The sequence below is a fragment of the Sander lucioperca genome, chromosome 16, assembly GCF_008315115.2.
Source record: "Sander lucioperca isolate FBNREF2018 chromosome 16, SLUC_FBN_1.2, whole genome shotgun sequence".
Classification (NCBI taxonomy): Eukaryota; Metazoa; Chordata; class Actinopteri; order Perciformes; family Percidae; genus Sander; species Sander lucioperca.
In genome coordinates, this window is record NC_050188.1 from 8835468 (window position 1) to 8850343 (window position 14876).

At 42.5% G+C, this 14876-nt stretch overlaps 1 protein-coding gene across 1 annotated transcript; it reads right to left on the minus strand.

The window, feature by feature from the left end:
* Positions 1 to 1083: 1083 nt before the first annotated feature.
* Positions 1084 to 14854, minus strand: LOC116060846 (cyclic AMP-responsive element-binding protein 3-like protein 2). The gene is made up of 5 exons (XM_035993412.1): positions 14117 to 14854; positions 13007 to 13187; positions 11799 to 12218; positions 10912 to 10934; positions 1084 to 1329 (listed from the first exon to the last, which is right to left on the minus strand). The coding sequence occupies exons 1-5, from the start codon at positions 14387 to 14389 to the stop codon at positions 1084 to 1086; spliced, it is 1143 nt and encodes a 380-aa protein (XP_035849305.1). The 5' UTR covers positions 14390 to 14854.
* Positions 14855 to 14876: the final 22 nt, after the last annotated feature.

The following is a 14876-nucleotide window of genomic DNA, read 5'->3' on the forward strand; positions in this document are numbered from 1 at the left end:
TACACATTGCGGATGAAACTGTTCGTAAAAGTCGTTATATTGTTTTTGGGGACAATGACATGGCTGATAGCTAGCTTGTTGTTCAACATACTGTCACATTATTTTTACTGATTGCCAACTGTACACAATGTTATTGACTTTGGATCTCGCTAGCATAGCGTTAGCTTTCTGGCTCGTAGCTGAGCGGACTATAAATATCTCCTGTTGCTAAGGGAGGCAAGTCGTATCTAAGGTCCTTCCTATTTCCTGGAGGAGTGAATGTTTGCATTGCATAAGAACCTTATAGGATGGGAATGATTGTTCCAGGTATTAGTCAAACCGTCAGGCGTAACCAGGGAAACGGAGTTATTGCTTGTAAAAACGTTAGATTTCGATTGTATAACAAATTAAAATATAAACTAATGTTTTAAAAATATGTTATTTGGCAAGTGACCATGGTATAAGCGGACTTAAGCGTGTCGGACAGTTCACGCCACTCGTTGTCCATTAATACCTCACAATGGACACCTCGTCGGGCATTAACCCTTACTTAATATTGTATGTGGAGTTTTCTTTTGTGGGGTGCACATGTTCCACCAAAACAAGTTCCTTCCCGAGACTATTTAGCAGAGCCACCGTCGCTGCGTCTGGAGCTTAGCGCCACCCGAGACCATTGGGATTGGTTATAAGAAACCAAAACAGAGTGTTTTTTTTCCTATCGGAGAATATATCTGCGGTGTAGCCAGACCTTACTGCACAGTGCTGTGAAGATAGAGCTGGCGATGTGAGACTACAGAAGGCCTTAAGATAGATAATGGAAATATTAACTCCACGAACAGTCACAGTTTCACCTTCCTTCCAGGTTAATTTCTCTTCCACTAGCTGCAATTAATTTAATTTCTCATTAAAGGTGTCTTTTTAATTGATCTGACTAAGTGGACCAATCACAGTTGTTGCAGACAGAAGCCAGATGTTAGTGGATGTAAGTGGGTTTTTTTGGCCAGTGGAAAGGGAGAATAACAGACAGCCAAAGTTTCACCTCGCTTGGGGGTTAAGTTCTTTTCCCCTAGCTTTAATTTTCTCATTAAAAAGATGAAAACATGTTCAGGGCAAAGTCAGATGAATTATTAAAGAAGGAGAAGATGAAGAGTCACCTCCTCCCTCCCTCACCTCTCTCCCGGCCAGTCTCTCCCTCAGCGTCTGGTTCTCTCGGCGAAGACGTTCATTCTCCTGCTGGGCCTCCCGGAGCTGAGCCTCCACGTTCTGCAGGTACTCCTTCTTCTTCTTCCTCGACATGCAGGCCGACTCCCGGTTCTTTATCATCCTCTGCTGCCACTTCAGCACCTTCATCTGCACCGGGGGAGGGTGGGGAGGATTGGAAAGAGATGGAAGAAGAAGGGTTGGAAATAGCCCGGAGAGAAGAGTTTCAAGAAACAAGGAGGACAGAGGGACAGCGGATGAGGATGAGGTTGGGTGGAGGGAACATGCAGTGATGAAGAGAAAGACAGGAGGGGAAATGATGGAGGAGGAGGATGTTGAAACAAAAGGTAGCAGGACGGATAAGAAGACAGAAAGAGGAGAGTAAATAGAGAAAACAAAGGTTCAACCGATGAATGACGTAAGCCAACACCCTGAGGGAAACGTGTTCATATATCACAGCTTATACAACAGGTGAGGTCATTCTAACGTAATTAAATAAATGTTCTTCCTTTAAATACAGGGGGCATAAGTCAGTACACCCCTATGTTAAATTCCCATAGAGGCAGGCAGACTTTTATTTTGAAAGGCCAGTTATTTTAATGGATCCAGTATACTATGCATCCTGATAAAGTTCCCTTGGCCCCCACATCATCACATACCCTTCACCATACCCCCACATCATCACATACCCTTCACCATACCCCACATCATCACATACCCTTCACCATACCCCCACATCATCACATACCCTTCACCATACCCCCACATCATCACATACCCTTCACCATACCCCCACATCATCACATACCCTTCACCATACCCCACATCATCACATACCCTTCACCATACCCCACATCATCACATACCCTTCACCATACCCCCACATCATCACATACCCTTCATCATACCCCCACATCATCACATACCCTTCATCATACCCCACATCATCACATACCCTTCACCATACCCCCACATCATCACATACCCTTCACCATACCCCCACATCATCACATACCCTTCACCATACCCCCACATCATCACATACCCTTCACCATACCCCCACATCATCACATACCCTTCACCATACCCCACATCATCACATACCCTTCACCATACCCCCACATCATCACATACCCTTCACCATACCCCACATCATCACATACCCTTCACCATACCCCCACATCATCACATACCCTTCACCATACCCCCACATCATCACATACCCTTCACCATACCCCCACATCATCACATACCCTTCACCATACCCCCACATCATCACATACCCTTCACCATACCCCCACATCATCACATACCCTTCACCATACCCCACATCATCACATACCCTTCACCATACCGCCACATCATCACATACCCTTCACCATACCTAGAGATTAACATGGTTTTATTTCAGTTAGCCTGATAGCTGGTTTGATTTGCATTGAGAGATGATTTTATGGAAAGTAATCCATGCTAATAACTGGCATATATATTGCTAATAGCTGCTAGCGACAGAATCATACTTACAGCTTGCTGTTGTGACGACCACACGGTCGGAACAGTCCCTTTTTTCAGCAACAGCAGCTTAGCATATCCTGCTCTAAACTGTCCAAGGTTTTCAAAGCTGTCTTCGGTGAAATGGTTCGAGCAAATGAATAACTGAGTGTCGAACTTCACAGGGATCTTCTTATAGAGAAACATCAGCCATGCCCGTCGGCTGTCTGCTTCCTTGGGGAGACTATGACAAGTGCCACCGTTCCCTGTACAGCCTGGGACACTGCATTTACGACCGTGGCTCATTTTCAATATCCTTGAACAACTTCCAAACTTCCGCAGCTAAACTGGTGTCTGAGACCTACGCCACCTCCTCCTGTGTGAGCTGGTCTGTAATGTACATTTTGGGGCGTGACAAAGGTACAGACCAGAGCCAAATAAGGTACAGCCACCGGGTTGAAACTATCAACTAACAGCTTCGTTGGGAATCGCCCGTTTTCAGCGGCAGTTTACAACAACACGTTAGCTTAGCAGGAGCTAGCTGCTAGCGGCTAACCTTAGCTTTAGCACCGACTCCCTGCGACATTAAAAGAGAAAACCAACCTGCTCTGTGTAGCTTTGTTCCAGCTTTTAAAACCACATCCAGCAGTTTGGGACCTTTCTTTCTTCTTAAGAAACTAAACACTGGCGCCTTTTACTCCGCCGTCCTCACCACGATGTGACACACAAACAGTTAACGTTAGTTCCGGGGACGGACGCTATTCCGGGTCGTACCAACAACTTCCGGGCAGATGTTTGTTTACTAATGTAACCGAGGGTTTCTTCTGTTGCCTAGACTCAGGTCTGACTATAAAATAAAGAAACACGGGCGTCCAATGGAACAGAGACGGCACTGCACGGCTCACTTTATTCACCCACAACACAGTCAATACTACACTTTATCCACTTCCGCTTTCCCCTTCACAATAAAAGCTCTATGGTTTACTGTAACTTCCTCTTAACCTTCAACTGAGAGGTAACACATTAAAATACCTAACACTTAAACATTTAAATAATGTTACAGTTGTAACGCTGCTAGAATCACATATCTAGTTAAAATATCAGTTACAGAATGTTAGTGGTCCGATGACCCACTCAGGCATGTCAACAGGTCATGCTGCTGGGTGTAACGTTAGTGCTCTGCCGACCCACTGCCGCTGGGTCTAACGTTAGCAGTCCGCTGACACGTTGTCACTGGGTCCAACTCATTCCCTCCAAGAACATCACCTGAGCTGCATCAGGAGACTCTCCGGCGAGCTTCGACACCGTTTGTTTACCCATCAAATGACCACGGTAAACACTCCAATGGCCTTTCTATCCATTTTATTTCTATGCGAGGACACCATGAAGACTCCAGAGACTGTTGATATTCACTCCATGCAGATTTATTTGTTACATTTTAACAAACAAACCGAACTGCCTCGGACACATCAACTGACCACCGGCGATAGTCAGTCGAATAGACAACTGAATCTAGGTTCCATATGACAGATGGTTTACTTCAAATGATTTCACTTTATTTCCTCCTGGAGGGTACTCAGCATGTCCTGGTGACCACACCGGTCATAATCTTGTTGGTGTCACTGATCATATTACCTTGGAACAAAGCAATGCACAAATGAGTTTTTATAGTTTTATAAAGATCATAATATGTCTATCTCAACTTTTCTTCAAAGAGAAAACTCCTCCTCTCCCTGACAGGAAACACCTTGCTAGGCTAACTTCCCTATGCTACCTCCCTCACATCTCCCTTGTTTAAACTAAAGATAGCTTTCAACCTGCACTTCCTGTCTCCCTGACTCAGAGAGAAAAGTCTCCTCTCAGAGACAGCTGGGCCTAAATTGTGCTTAAACATGATACACAAAATTAAAACATGAACCCAATGTGTATTGAATAAGCTCCCATATTGATACATGATTAATAGTGAATCTTGCTAAACATACGTTACTTAGAAAGAAGTGAATATATGTGTGGGCACTATAAAATATCAGGTGGTTACATTTGTCTGATTTCTTGATTATAATTGATTATATGACAGACATTACAAGACAAAACAATATCTAATAAAATATTTAAAATAAGAGTGTACTTTTTCCTACCACACAATATAATGTCTTCTATCTAGATGTTGATACATAAAGATCTTTGTTTGATACTTGAGAAGTTTTGCTTGGACTTAAAGGAACAAACGTTATTCCATGTCACCAGTCTCAGGATCAGAAGAGTCTCCAGTCTGGTCTTCAGTCTCTGGTTGTAAAAGTGGATGTGAGTTCCTGGCTGGTTCTGGTCCTCCACAGTCCTCTCCATCAGCTTCTGTTTCCATCTGACCAACACATTTATGTCTTTTGTTACAAACACTGCAGCTGAATATTTTCTCTCCTGTGTGGACTAAAGCCATGTGTGACTGTAAACTTCCACTCTGTGTAAAAGATTTCTTACAGACTGAGCAGCTGAAATGTTTTTCTCCTGTGTGGATTCTCATGTGTCTGTTCAGGTGTCCACGTTCAGTGAAAGCTTTACCACACTCAGAGCAGCTGAAAGGTTTCTCTCCTGTGTGAGTTCTCATGTGTATCTTCAGATGTCCCTTGAAGCCAAATCTTCTCCCACACTGAGAGCAGCTGAATGTTTTCTTACATCTTGAATCATGTTTCAGAGAGTTTAAAGCTGACTGAGGTTCTCTGGTCTCCTTCCAATCAGCACTGTCATCAGTCTCAGGATCAGAAGAGTCTCCAGTCTGGTCTTCAGTCTCTGGTTGTAAAAGTGGATGTGAGTTCCTGGCTGGTTCTGGTCCTCCACAGTCCTCTCCATCAGCTTCTGTTTCCATGTGTTGAGTTTGTCTCTGATGAAGCTGTGAGGACTGAGCTTCCTCTTCATCATCTTCACTCTTCACAGGGACAGGAGTGAATGGGAACTTGGTGATATCAGCCTCCTCCAGCCCTTGAAGCTGGTCTCCCTCCTGACTGCTCCACAGTTCCTCCTGTTCCTCTTTAATGTGTGGGGGGGGCTCTGGCTCCTGCTGGTCCACACTGGAGCTACACTCCTGCTGCTCAGGGGGAACCTCTTCTTTAACCACCAACAACTGATTAACATCTGCAGGAAACACATACAGAGAAATGTTGTGGAACTGTATCTTATCACCTGGATTGTGATTGTTATAAAGTAATACTGGTTGTTCAGTCAGTTACTTAGGTTACATCTACACTACTAGTTTTCCTGTGGCGCAGTCGGTAATTAAAGTGACTATAAGTAACATTTTAGTGTTTCTGTAACTGTCATTTTTCATATTATGATCTTAAATGAGCTGTGGCCAAACATCAAATGAGACTAACAGTGAAAAGAACGCTCTTTTTAGGTAGTTTTTATTAGTGCCGTTGCCGGGGTTCGATTTTTCCTGCGTAGTCACAGAATGATTTATGGCAGGTAGACGGTGCAACAGTAACATATTCCGAAGGGTCACAGATTTTTTTTTGTAACACTGGAAAAGCCTGTGTTAGCGTATCCAGACAGGTGAAATGTAGCAGAAGCCGCAAATTGCTTTCTAATCTGTGGGAAACAGAGCAGGGTCGAAACGTTGCAGCACAATAAACGTATGGGAGAATTAGGCGGGGGGGTGGCTGAATTGCCAAACCCCTTAATCCAATCCTTCACCTTACAATAGACTAGGGCTGAACGATTAATTGCATTTGCAATTATATCGCAATATGTTAAAACGCGATTTCCTAATCGCAAAGGCTGCGATTTGGTCACGTGACTCGCAAGAGCAAATCAGTCTGCACTCCGCAGAGAAAGCATCATCTTGAGCTGATTTCTGTCATTCAAACTGAGTTGTAGTTTAAAACTTTTACAGCCACTTTAATAAAATGAAGGGTTTTATTCGGGCTCGAGTCCATACATGCAGTTAATGGATACAGGCACAGGTTTTATTAGTACAGTTAATCCCACGGCAAGAACACCAGCAGCATGCTACCCCTAACGTAACGATAGCCTCTCTGAGAAAGTGCAACGTTGTGACGCTGTCATGTACACGGCACGCAACTTCATGAGGGGGAGGCAGCTCCTCTGTGTGCGCTGTAAAAAAAAAAAAATACACCGTTTCATATATATTTTTTATTTATTTAACTGTCTAGTTCAAAGACAGTATTTAAAATGTGTAATCAACTAAATAATCTAAATACTACTAAGTGTGGTAAAGCCACATATTTGTTTTTATATTTCTGCAATCTGCACTTTAGTTTTTGTGATTAGTTTCTGACTTTCATATGAATGTTTACACCAGGCGGTCAGTGCTCAGTATACTACTGTGATTTAAGTAGTTGATGTCATTCATATAAATTCATGCATTACCTGATTTCATCATCACATACAGGCCTGGCCTCCAGGAAAGAAAGTTTTTTTTTTTAAATATATCTATATCTTGTGTTGTTCATACTATACAATGATTTATTGCTCGTCTTTGTTGAATAATACAGAAGACAAAGAGCTTAAAAAATAATCGCAATCGCAATATTTTTGAAAAAAAATACAATTAGATTATTTTCAAAAATCGTTCAGCCCTACAATAGACCTTGGAAAACATCGTCAGATACTCATTTGCCACACATAGCTTGCAGAGCTAAGCTCTCCCCCACAGGTATTACCTCTATCTTCTACACAGCATGTTCAGCCAGGCAGTGTCCCTACCGTTGATCACTATGCAGTCAGGCTAGAGACAGGAAGGAGCCAGACTCTACAAGAACATCACCTGAGCTGCATCAGGAGACTCTCTGGCGAGCTTCGCCACCATTTGATTACCCATCAAATGACCACGGCAAACAGTTCAATGGCCTTTCTATCCATTTTATTTCTATGCGAGGACACCATGAAGACTCCAGAGACTGTTGATATTCACTCCATGCAGATTTATTTGTTACATTTTAACAAACAAACCGAGCTGCCTCGGACACATCAACTGACCACCGGTGATAGGCAGTCGAATAGACAACTGAATCTAAGTTTAGTTTAAAAAAAAATCTATTATTATTCCAGTACGCAAAAAGGCATGTCCCCAGGAGAACAATGATTATCGGCCAGTGGCTATTACCTCGAATGTTTTCGAATGATTGGAGAGGCTTATGATAGAGAAACTCCATACAGATGTGGAACAAATGTTAGATAAATACCAATTCGCTTATACAAAAAAAATCATAGTACAAGTGATTCCATATCAACAATAATGCACCTCACTCTGAAGCACCTCGAAAGTCCTGTTGCATATGCTAGACTGCTTTTTGTTGATTTTAGTTCTGCCTTTAACTCAATCCAGCCAGATATCATGCTTAGGAAATTAGTTCCGTTAAATCTAAATCCCTTTTTAAATCAGGTGGTATCACTCCTTTTTGTCAAACAGGCCACAGCAGGTGAAGTTTAACTCCGCCCTGTCTGATCCAGCAGTGTGCAGCACTGGCGCCCCCCTCACCTCTTTTGTTTACATTGTACACCAATGACTGAATCAGCTCTGAGCCAAACCAACATATAGTAACATTTTCAGATGAAACTGTCCTTGTCAGTTTGCTTACTTACTTAGTTACGCTACTATTGCTTACTAAAGAAAGCAATATAAGCGTCCACCAAGTTGCTGGGGAAAAGTTTGTTAACTGGTGTGATTCAAACCAACTTCATATATTAACACAAGCAAAACTGTGGAAATGCTGGTTGACCCCAGATCAGCTGGAGATCAGAGCCCGGTGGCCACCCATGGTCATGACAGCAAGCATTTAAATATCTAGGAGTTACGATACATATGATACGATACGATACAACTTTATTGTCAGCCAAGGCTGAAATTCTTTGTGCATCCCTGGGTGGCTCGCATAGAAAAAGGAGGACATACACATACATACAAACATACACGAGATCAACAACAACAACAACAGACATACATGAAACATTACCTCAAATGACATAAATTTCCAAATAGGAAAAACAAAGAAAACATGTATAACAACAGAAAATGACATAAACATACACACAGACAATGTCTTGGAGATGTATATCCCTGAAATAAGTATTGCACTTGAGTTCATATTGACAATGACCTGAGTTGGCACACACATGTAACAAATATCTGTGCCAGAACTCATCAGCATCTCTACTTTTTGCGCAGACTTAGAGTGCATGGGGTCTGTAAAAATATCATGCTAATCTTCAATAGAACAACAACAGAGTCACTTCTTCAGTATGGTATTACCAGCTGGTTTGGAAATTTGACAGTCAAAACCAAAACTCAGAGAACACCTGCACCCCTCAACCCACAGGAGCTTTTTGATCAGGCAACAGTCAGGCAGGCTAAGATCATTCTATCTGATAACTCTCACGTGTTGTTTTCAGAGTTTGAGCTATTGAACTCAGGAAAGAGGTTCAGGGTTCCTCTGTGCAAATACAACAGCTATAAGCACTCATTTGTTCCTCTCTCAGTTAAGCTCACTAATGAGCAGCGATGAACGTATGACCATGAATTCGTTAATGTATATCTGTGAGTGAGTGTATGTATGGATATGAAATGGAAGAATGAATACATATTTATAATGGATTGTATGGATATTTATGAATGGATAAATTGAAGTTTTATTTTTAGGACTGAATGCATGGATGCTTATGGAAGTAGGAATGATTATTTGTAAGGCATGTAAGGTAGAACAGAAGAATGTAGGAAGGATGGCTTTTTCTTTTTGCACAAGTAGCCTATAGAAAATGGTAATTTGCAATTTGCACAGCTCTTTCAGTAGCCTAAATGTTCAATGTATATTTGTCTTCTTAACCCTGTGCTTGTTGTGTGTCACTGTTGTAACTCTTGCAGCAATTTCTCTCAGTGTCCAAAACTAATTTCTCCTTGGGGAGACTAATAAAGATACTTTGACTTTATTCAGCCAATGTGCCACCTTTAAATGCTTTGATGAGACTTAAGTTGTAGACTGAATTAAAGACAAACAAGCACTGTTGCCGAAGTGGAAGATCACATCAAGCAGCACAATGTACCCTGAAAAAGTCATGCAACATATGTAAAGGAAAACACCTACAGATTCTACATAAAGTCAACACTAAGAGTGTGATGAAAGGTACCTGCCTGGTTAGCTCAGACACCAAAAACCTTTACCTAGAGGAACCTTCTGACTCCACTGGTGTTCCCATAAAGGTCATCAGAGTCATCCTCCGGCACGGTGAAAACAAAATAGACATCTAGGCGATCTTAGATGATGGCTCAGATCATACTATGCTGCTGCTCCAGGAACTAACAGGAACTTTACATGAGAACCATCCATAAGGACATCCAGACTCTTCATGGTGCCTCAGTCTCTTTCCAATTCCCTCTGTAGCGCAGCCACACAAATCCTTCCAGATAGTCAATGCCTTCACCTCCCTTGCTTTGGGCTAGCTGAACTTAAGTATCCAGTGGCCACCCTTGAGAAAAGACACAAGCACCTCAAAGACTTGCCTCTACACGCTGCACTTCAGGGGACACAGGGCCAGATGTACGTACATTTGCAAATGTAGCGTTATCAGCGCCATGGTCAACCCACAGAAAGTGCACGCTGCGATACTTCAGTTTACGTTGTATTTACCAAACCTACAGTTCATCGGGTAATCAGCGCCGTTCTCCGCCCACTATACCGTAAATTGCTCTGTAGCAAAGCGTTAAGTACTTGTGTTACGGCTGAGTGCAGACTGCGGTATTCCCACTGCTGATGCTATGACTGTTTGAAATGATCCTGATGCCAATATTTGTAATGTAGCGAGGAGTTTAACAACTGCTGGAATGGAATGTGAACGCTGAGTCAGAGATTCAATGTCATCATTGATTTCTTCCAGTAACTGTAATATTGCATGGCTGCTTAATCTGTAACGCTTAATGATTTTGTGTTCACTCAACTTAAAAAGTGGGATCCTTGTGGCAAAAATCCTTTCAGCTCGTATCCTTGGCCTATTTCTTTGTCTTGCTTGGATTACTGCTGCCATTTCACCAGGAGACATATTTGAGGAAACCCGCTTGCGACTGGTTTACACCTGCTCAACACTTGGACTGAACTGGCACTGTGAAACAGATACCCTTGGCTTTAAGCATTGCCGCCTTAACTATGAACAACCAACAATGAGGAGCATCTATAGAACTCTGGAGAGTCAGACCTACTCAGGACAAGCCCAGAGATTGGGATGATTCACAGTTACCTGCTGCTGTGAGCTGGAATGAGCTAGAAACACGAAATGTGGCCCAATGATGGGAAATTATGTGTAATCACTACAATGAAGGCTTAAATACACAAATTACTAGAAAAGGGAAATGGAAATGCAGGCCAATTACATATACTTTGTGCTTTCTTTTGGAAGGCTGGCTGCCAAAAATCGCCACTTACTAGCTAATTAATGAGCCTGAGGTAAACGCCGTCTAACAGTTAACAGAAGTGACGTGGTGGCTGGCGTCTGGTATGTGCTCCAGTGTTTGTGTGTCGGCCCGCCTCAGCGAAGCTCGGACGTGTAGACAACAGAGGAACAGAAGAAATTAGCTGCAGCTTTACCAAAATGAAGGCTGAACAACAGAACTATTTTGGTACAAACATTTACTCACCATGTGGTGGATAGCCGTCTGAGATTTACTCGCCAAATGGAAAATGTACCCACATTTGGCGACTGGTGAGTGTTAATTTCAGACCCTGCATATGGCTCTGTGGCCCACCTGCGCTCAGTGGATTACCATGGCAACGTACAACTGTCTTTCCTCATGGCCACATCGTGCATAGTCCCGACAAAGAAGTTATCTATTTTCCCGATTAGAACTGTCGCTGCGCTAACTGGGGCTCAGCGCACACACACACACACACACACAGACAGAGACACTCACACACAGACACACGCGCGCACACACACACACAGATGTATTTTTCCACCAAAACAAGTTCCTTCCTGAGAATATTTAGCAGAAGCACCGCGGCTCCATCTGGCGCCTAGCACCTCCCAAGATGATTGTGATTGGTTTAAAGAAATGCCAATAAACCAGAGCACGTTTTTCTCCCATCCAGTACTGCTGTGTGGACTAGCCAGACCTTCCTCAGCAGCGCTGTGGAGGAAGGTCTGGACATGCGAAACTAGTATGAAAGGAACCCTACTCCTAAAATAAAATAAACCGGGTTCTCTTGAACTTTTTTGCTCTTGACTTCTATAGATTTCCCCCCCTTTATTTCCCCTAAAAACCCTGTTAACGTTGTTCCTACCTTCCTCTTCATCATCTTCACTCTTCACAGGGACAGGAGTGAATGGGAACTTGGTGATATCAGCCTCCTCCAGCCCTTGAAGCTGCTCTCCCTCCTGACTGCTCCACAGTTCCTCCTGTTCCTCTTTAATGTGTGGGGGGGGCTCTGGCTCCTGCTGGTCCACACTGGAGCTACACTCCTGCTGCTCAGGGGGAACCTCTTCTTTAACCACCAACTCCTGCTGCTCCTCTTCACCAATAATCACTTCCAGAACGTCTGGAGGTATATCTGAGAAACAGACAGACATTTATTAATATAAATCTTAATGATACCCTTAGAAAACCTCGTGCCTCCACTGTGCTCCAGCTGTAAAAGCTGTGCCGGTCAGTCTGAGAAAATCTCTGAGCTGGAAGGTAAGATAACTTGCTGCACCATTTAGAGAAGTAGAGGCTCTGCTCAGTTTCATGCTAGGTTTGGGCCGGTGTAAAAATGTTCATATCAAACTGATATGATACTGTTTGATATAAAACAGACTAAACTTTGACATAAACCAGTCTGTGATTCACTCAACATCCTTTGATCTTAACTATTAGTGAAAATAATTAATAATTTCTGCCTATTTAACTCAAACATTATGTACAATGTCATTTAAATTAGGTTTATTGACCATGAATACAGAAAATACTCAAACTACAGTGTCTAATTTCCTTAAATGATTTTAAAGGTTGTGTGCAAATGTTTTAATTAATGGCACTTTTATTTAATTGAAATGCACTTGCGTTCTCTTTGCCTCTTCTGTGTTTTGTGATTGTAAATTGTTTTACATGTAACTGTAAAAAATGTTATTTGTTCTGCTATCTTGGTCTGGTCTCTCTTAAAAAAGAGATTTTATATCTCAATGAGACTAACCTGGTTCAATAAAGGTTAAAAAAAAGTGTTGAACCGTATACGTTTGAGCCTGAATCAGAGGAAGAATCTGATGTAGAGGAGCAACCAGTCGCCCACTTCACAAATGTGTCCAGAAATCAACGTCTTTACAACGTATTTAACAATATATAAATAAAAGGTCACATTACCTTTGGCTACATGCCATACATCGTAGGAGTGGGTGATTTTACGTTCTCTCAGGAACTTTTGGATCTGAGGGTGATGATCGGTGATAATACAGTCCAACTTCACACCACTTCCATGAAGGAGGTCCAAAGTTCTTATAAGACCCTCCTTCTCCATGTATGAGCTTCCCCCCACCTCACTGCTCTGTGTAGAAAGAGAGACACACATACAACAGGTATCCATTAACCTTTTTCTATTCTGTATCAAAATTCATTTTGACCACATATGTATAGGGTTGGGTACCGAACCCTGTACTTTTACCAGTACCGACCGAATCACGTTGGTACTACTGAGTATTGGTTCACGTAAAATCAAACGGTGCCAAATTGAGAGTAAGCGCAAGCTTATCTGTCCTCTCTAGGGTTGCAAAATTCCGGGAATTTTCAAAGTTGGAAACTTCCCATGGGAATTAACGGGAATAAATGGGAATAAACTAACATAACTCATTGCTATTAATCTATGCGTGTGAATTGTATTGCCCACTTGTTCTTGATAGGCTGGAAACAATAGACAGCGCTGATGGTTAACTTGGCACGCATATAGCCATAGTAAATCAAAGGCAGCATGCTAGCTACCTTCATATGTTAAGCTAAAGGTCAATGGTTTGGGCTACTGAGGCCACACCCACTGCACAGATCAGTTCTAGATTACAACATTCTACAGCAGACTGAAGATGATTGAAAACAGATTGAAGAGACAGGACTTTTTTGAGCCCAAGGACTTCATCCCATCCAAATTCACATAATTTCCATTAATTCCCATGAAAGTTTCCAAATTGGAATGTTTCCAAAATTCCCCAGCTAAACTTTCCATGGAAAGCAATATTAAAAATATCCAGTTTATTCCCGTTAATTCCAGTTAATTCCCGTACTACTACTCAGCTTCAATTAGCTGTCTTGCTGGAATAAACCTGAAAAAGATCTGGACAAACATGCATCGTGAATTGTAGCTTTACATGACAACACAGGTTATTTATTCGCATGAAACACAGTCAGGAAAATGAAATAACGTTAACCCCATTATCACTAAACCTTAGCATTGCTAATAGCTGCTAGCGACAGAATCATACTTACAGCTTGCTGTTGTGACGACCACACGGTCGGAACAGTCCCTTTTTTCAGCAACAGCAGCTTAGCATATCCTGCTCTAAACTGTCCAAGGTTTTCAAAGCTGTCTTCGGTGAAATGGTTCGAGCAAATGTATAATTTAGTGTCGAACTTCACAGGGATCTTCTTATAGAGAAACACCAGCCATGCCCGTCGGCTGTCTGCTTCCTTGGGGAGACTATGACAAGTGCCACCGTTCCCTGTACAGCCTGGGACACTGCATTTACGACCGTGGCTCATTTTCAATATCCTTGAAAAACTTCCAAACTTTCTTCTTTGTGATTGCCGTGGAAGTCCACAGAGCAGCGCGCAGGAAATACAACAACACGTTAGCTTAGCAGGAGCTAGCTGCTAGCGGCTAACCTTAGCTTTAGCACCGACTCCCTGCGACATTAAAAGAGAAAACCAACCTGCTCTGTGTAGCTTTGTTCCAGCTTTTAAAACCACATCCAGCAGTTTGGGACCTTTCTTTCTTCTTAAGAAACTAAACACTGGCGCCTTTTACTCCGCCGTCCTCACCACGATGTGACACACAAACAGTTAACGTTAGTTCCGGGGACGGACGCTATTCCGGGTCGTACCAACAACTTCCGGGCAGATGTTTGTTTACTAATGTAACCGAGGGTTTCTTCTGTTGCCTAGACTCAGGTCTGACTATAAAATAAAGAAACACGGGCGTCCAATGGAACAGAGACGGCACTGCACGGCTCACTTTATTCACCCACAA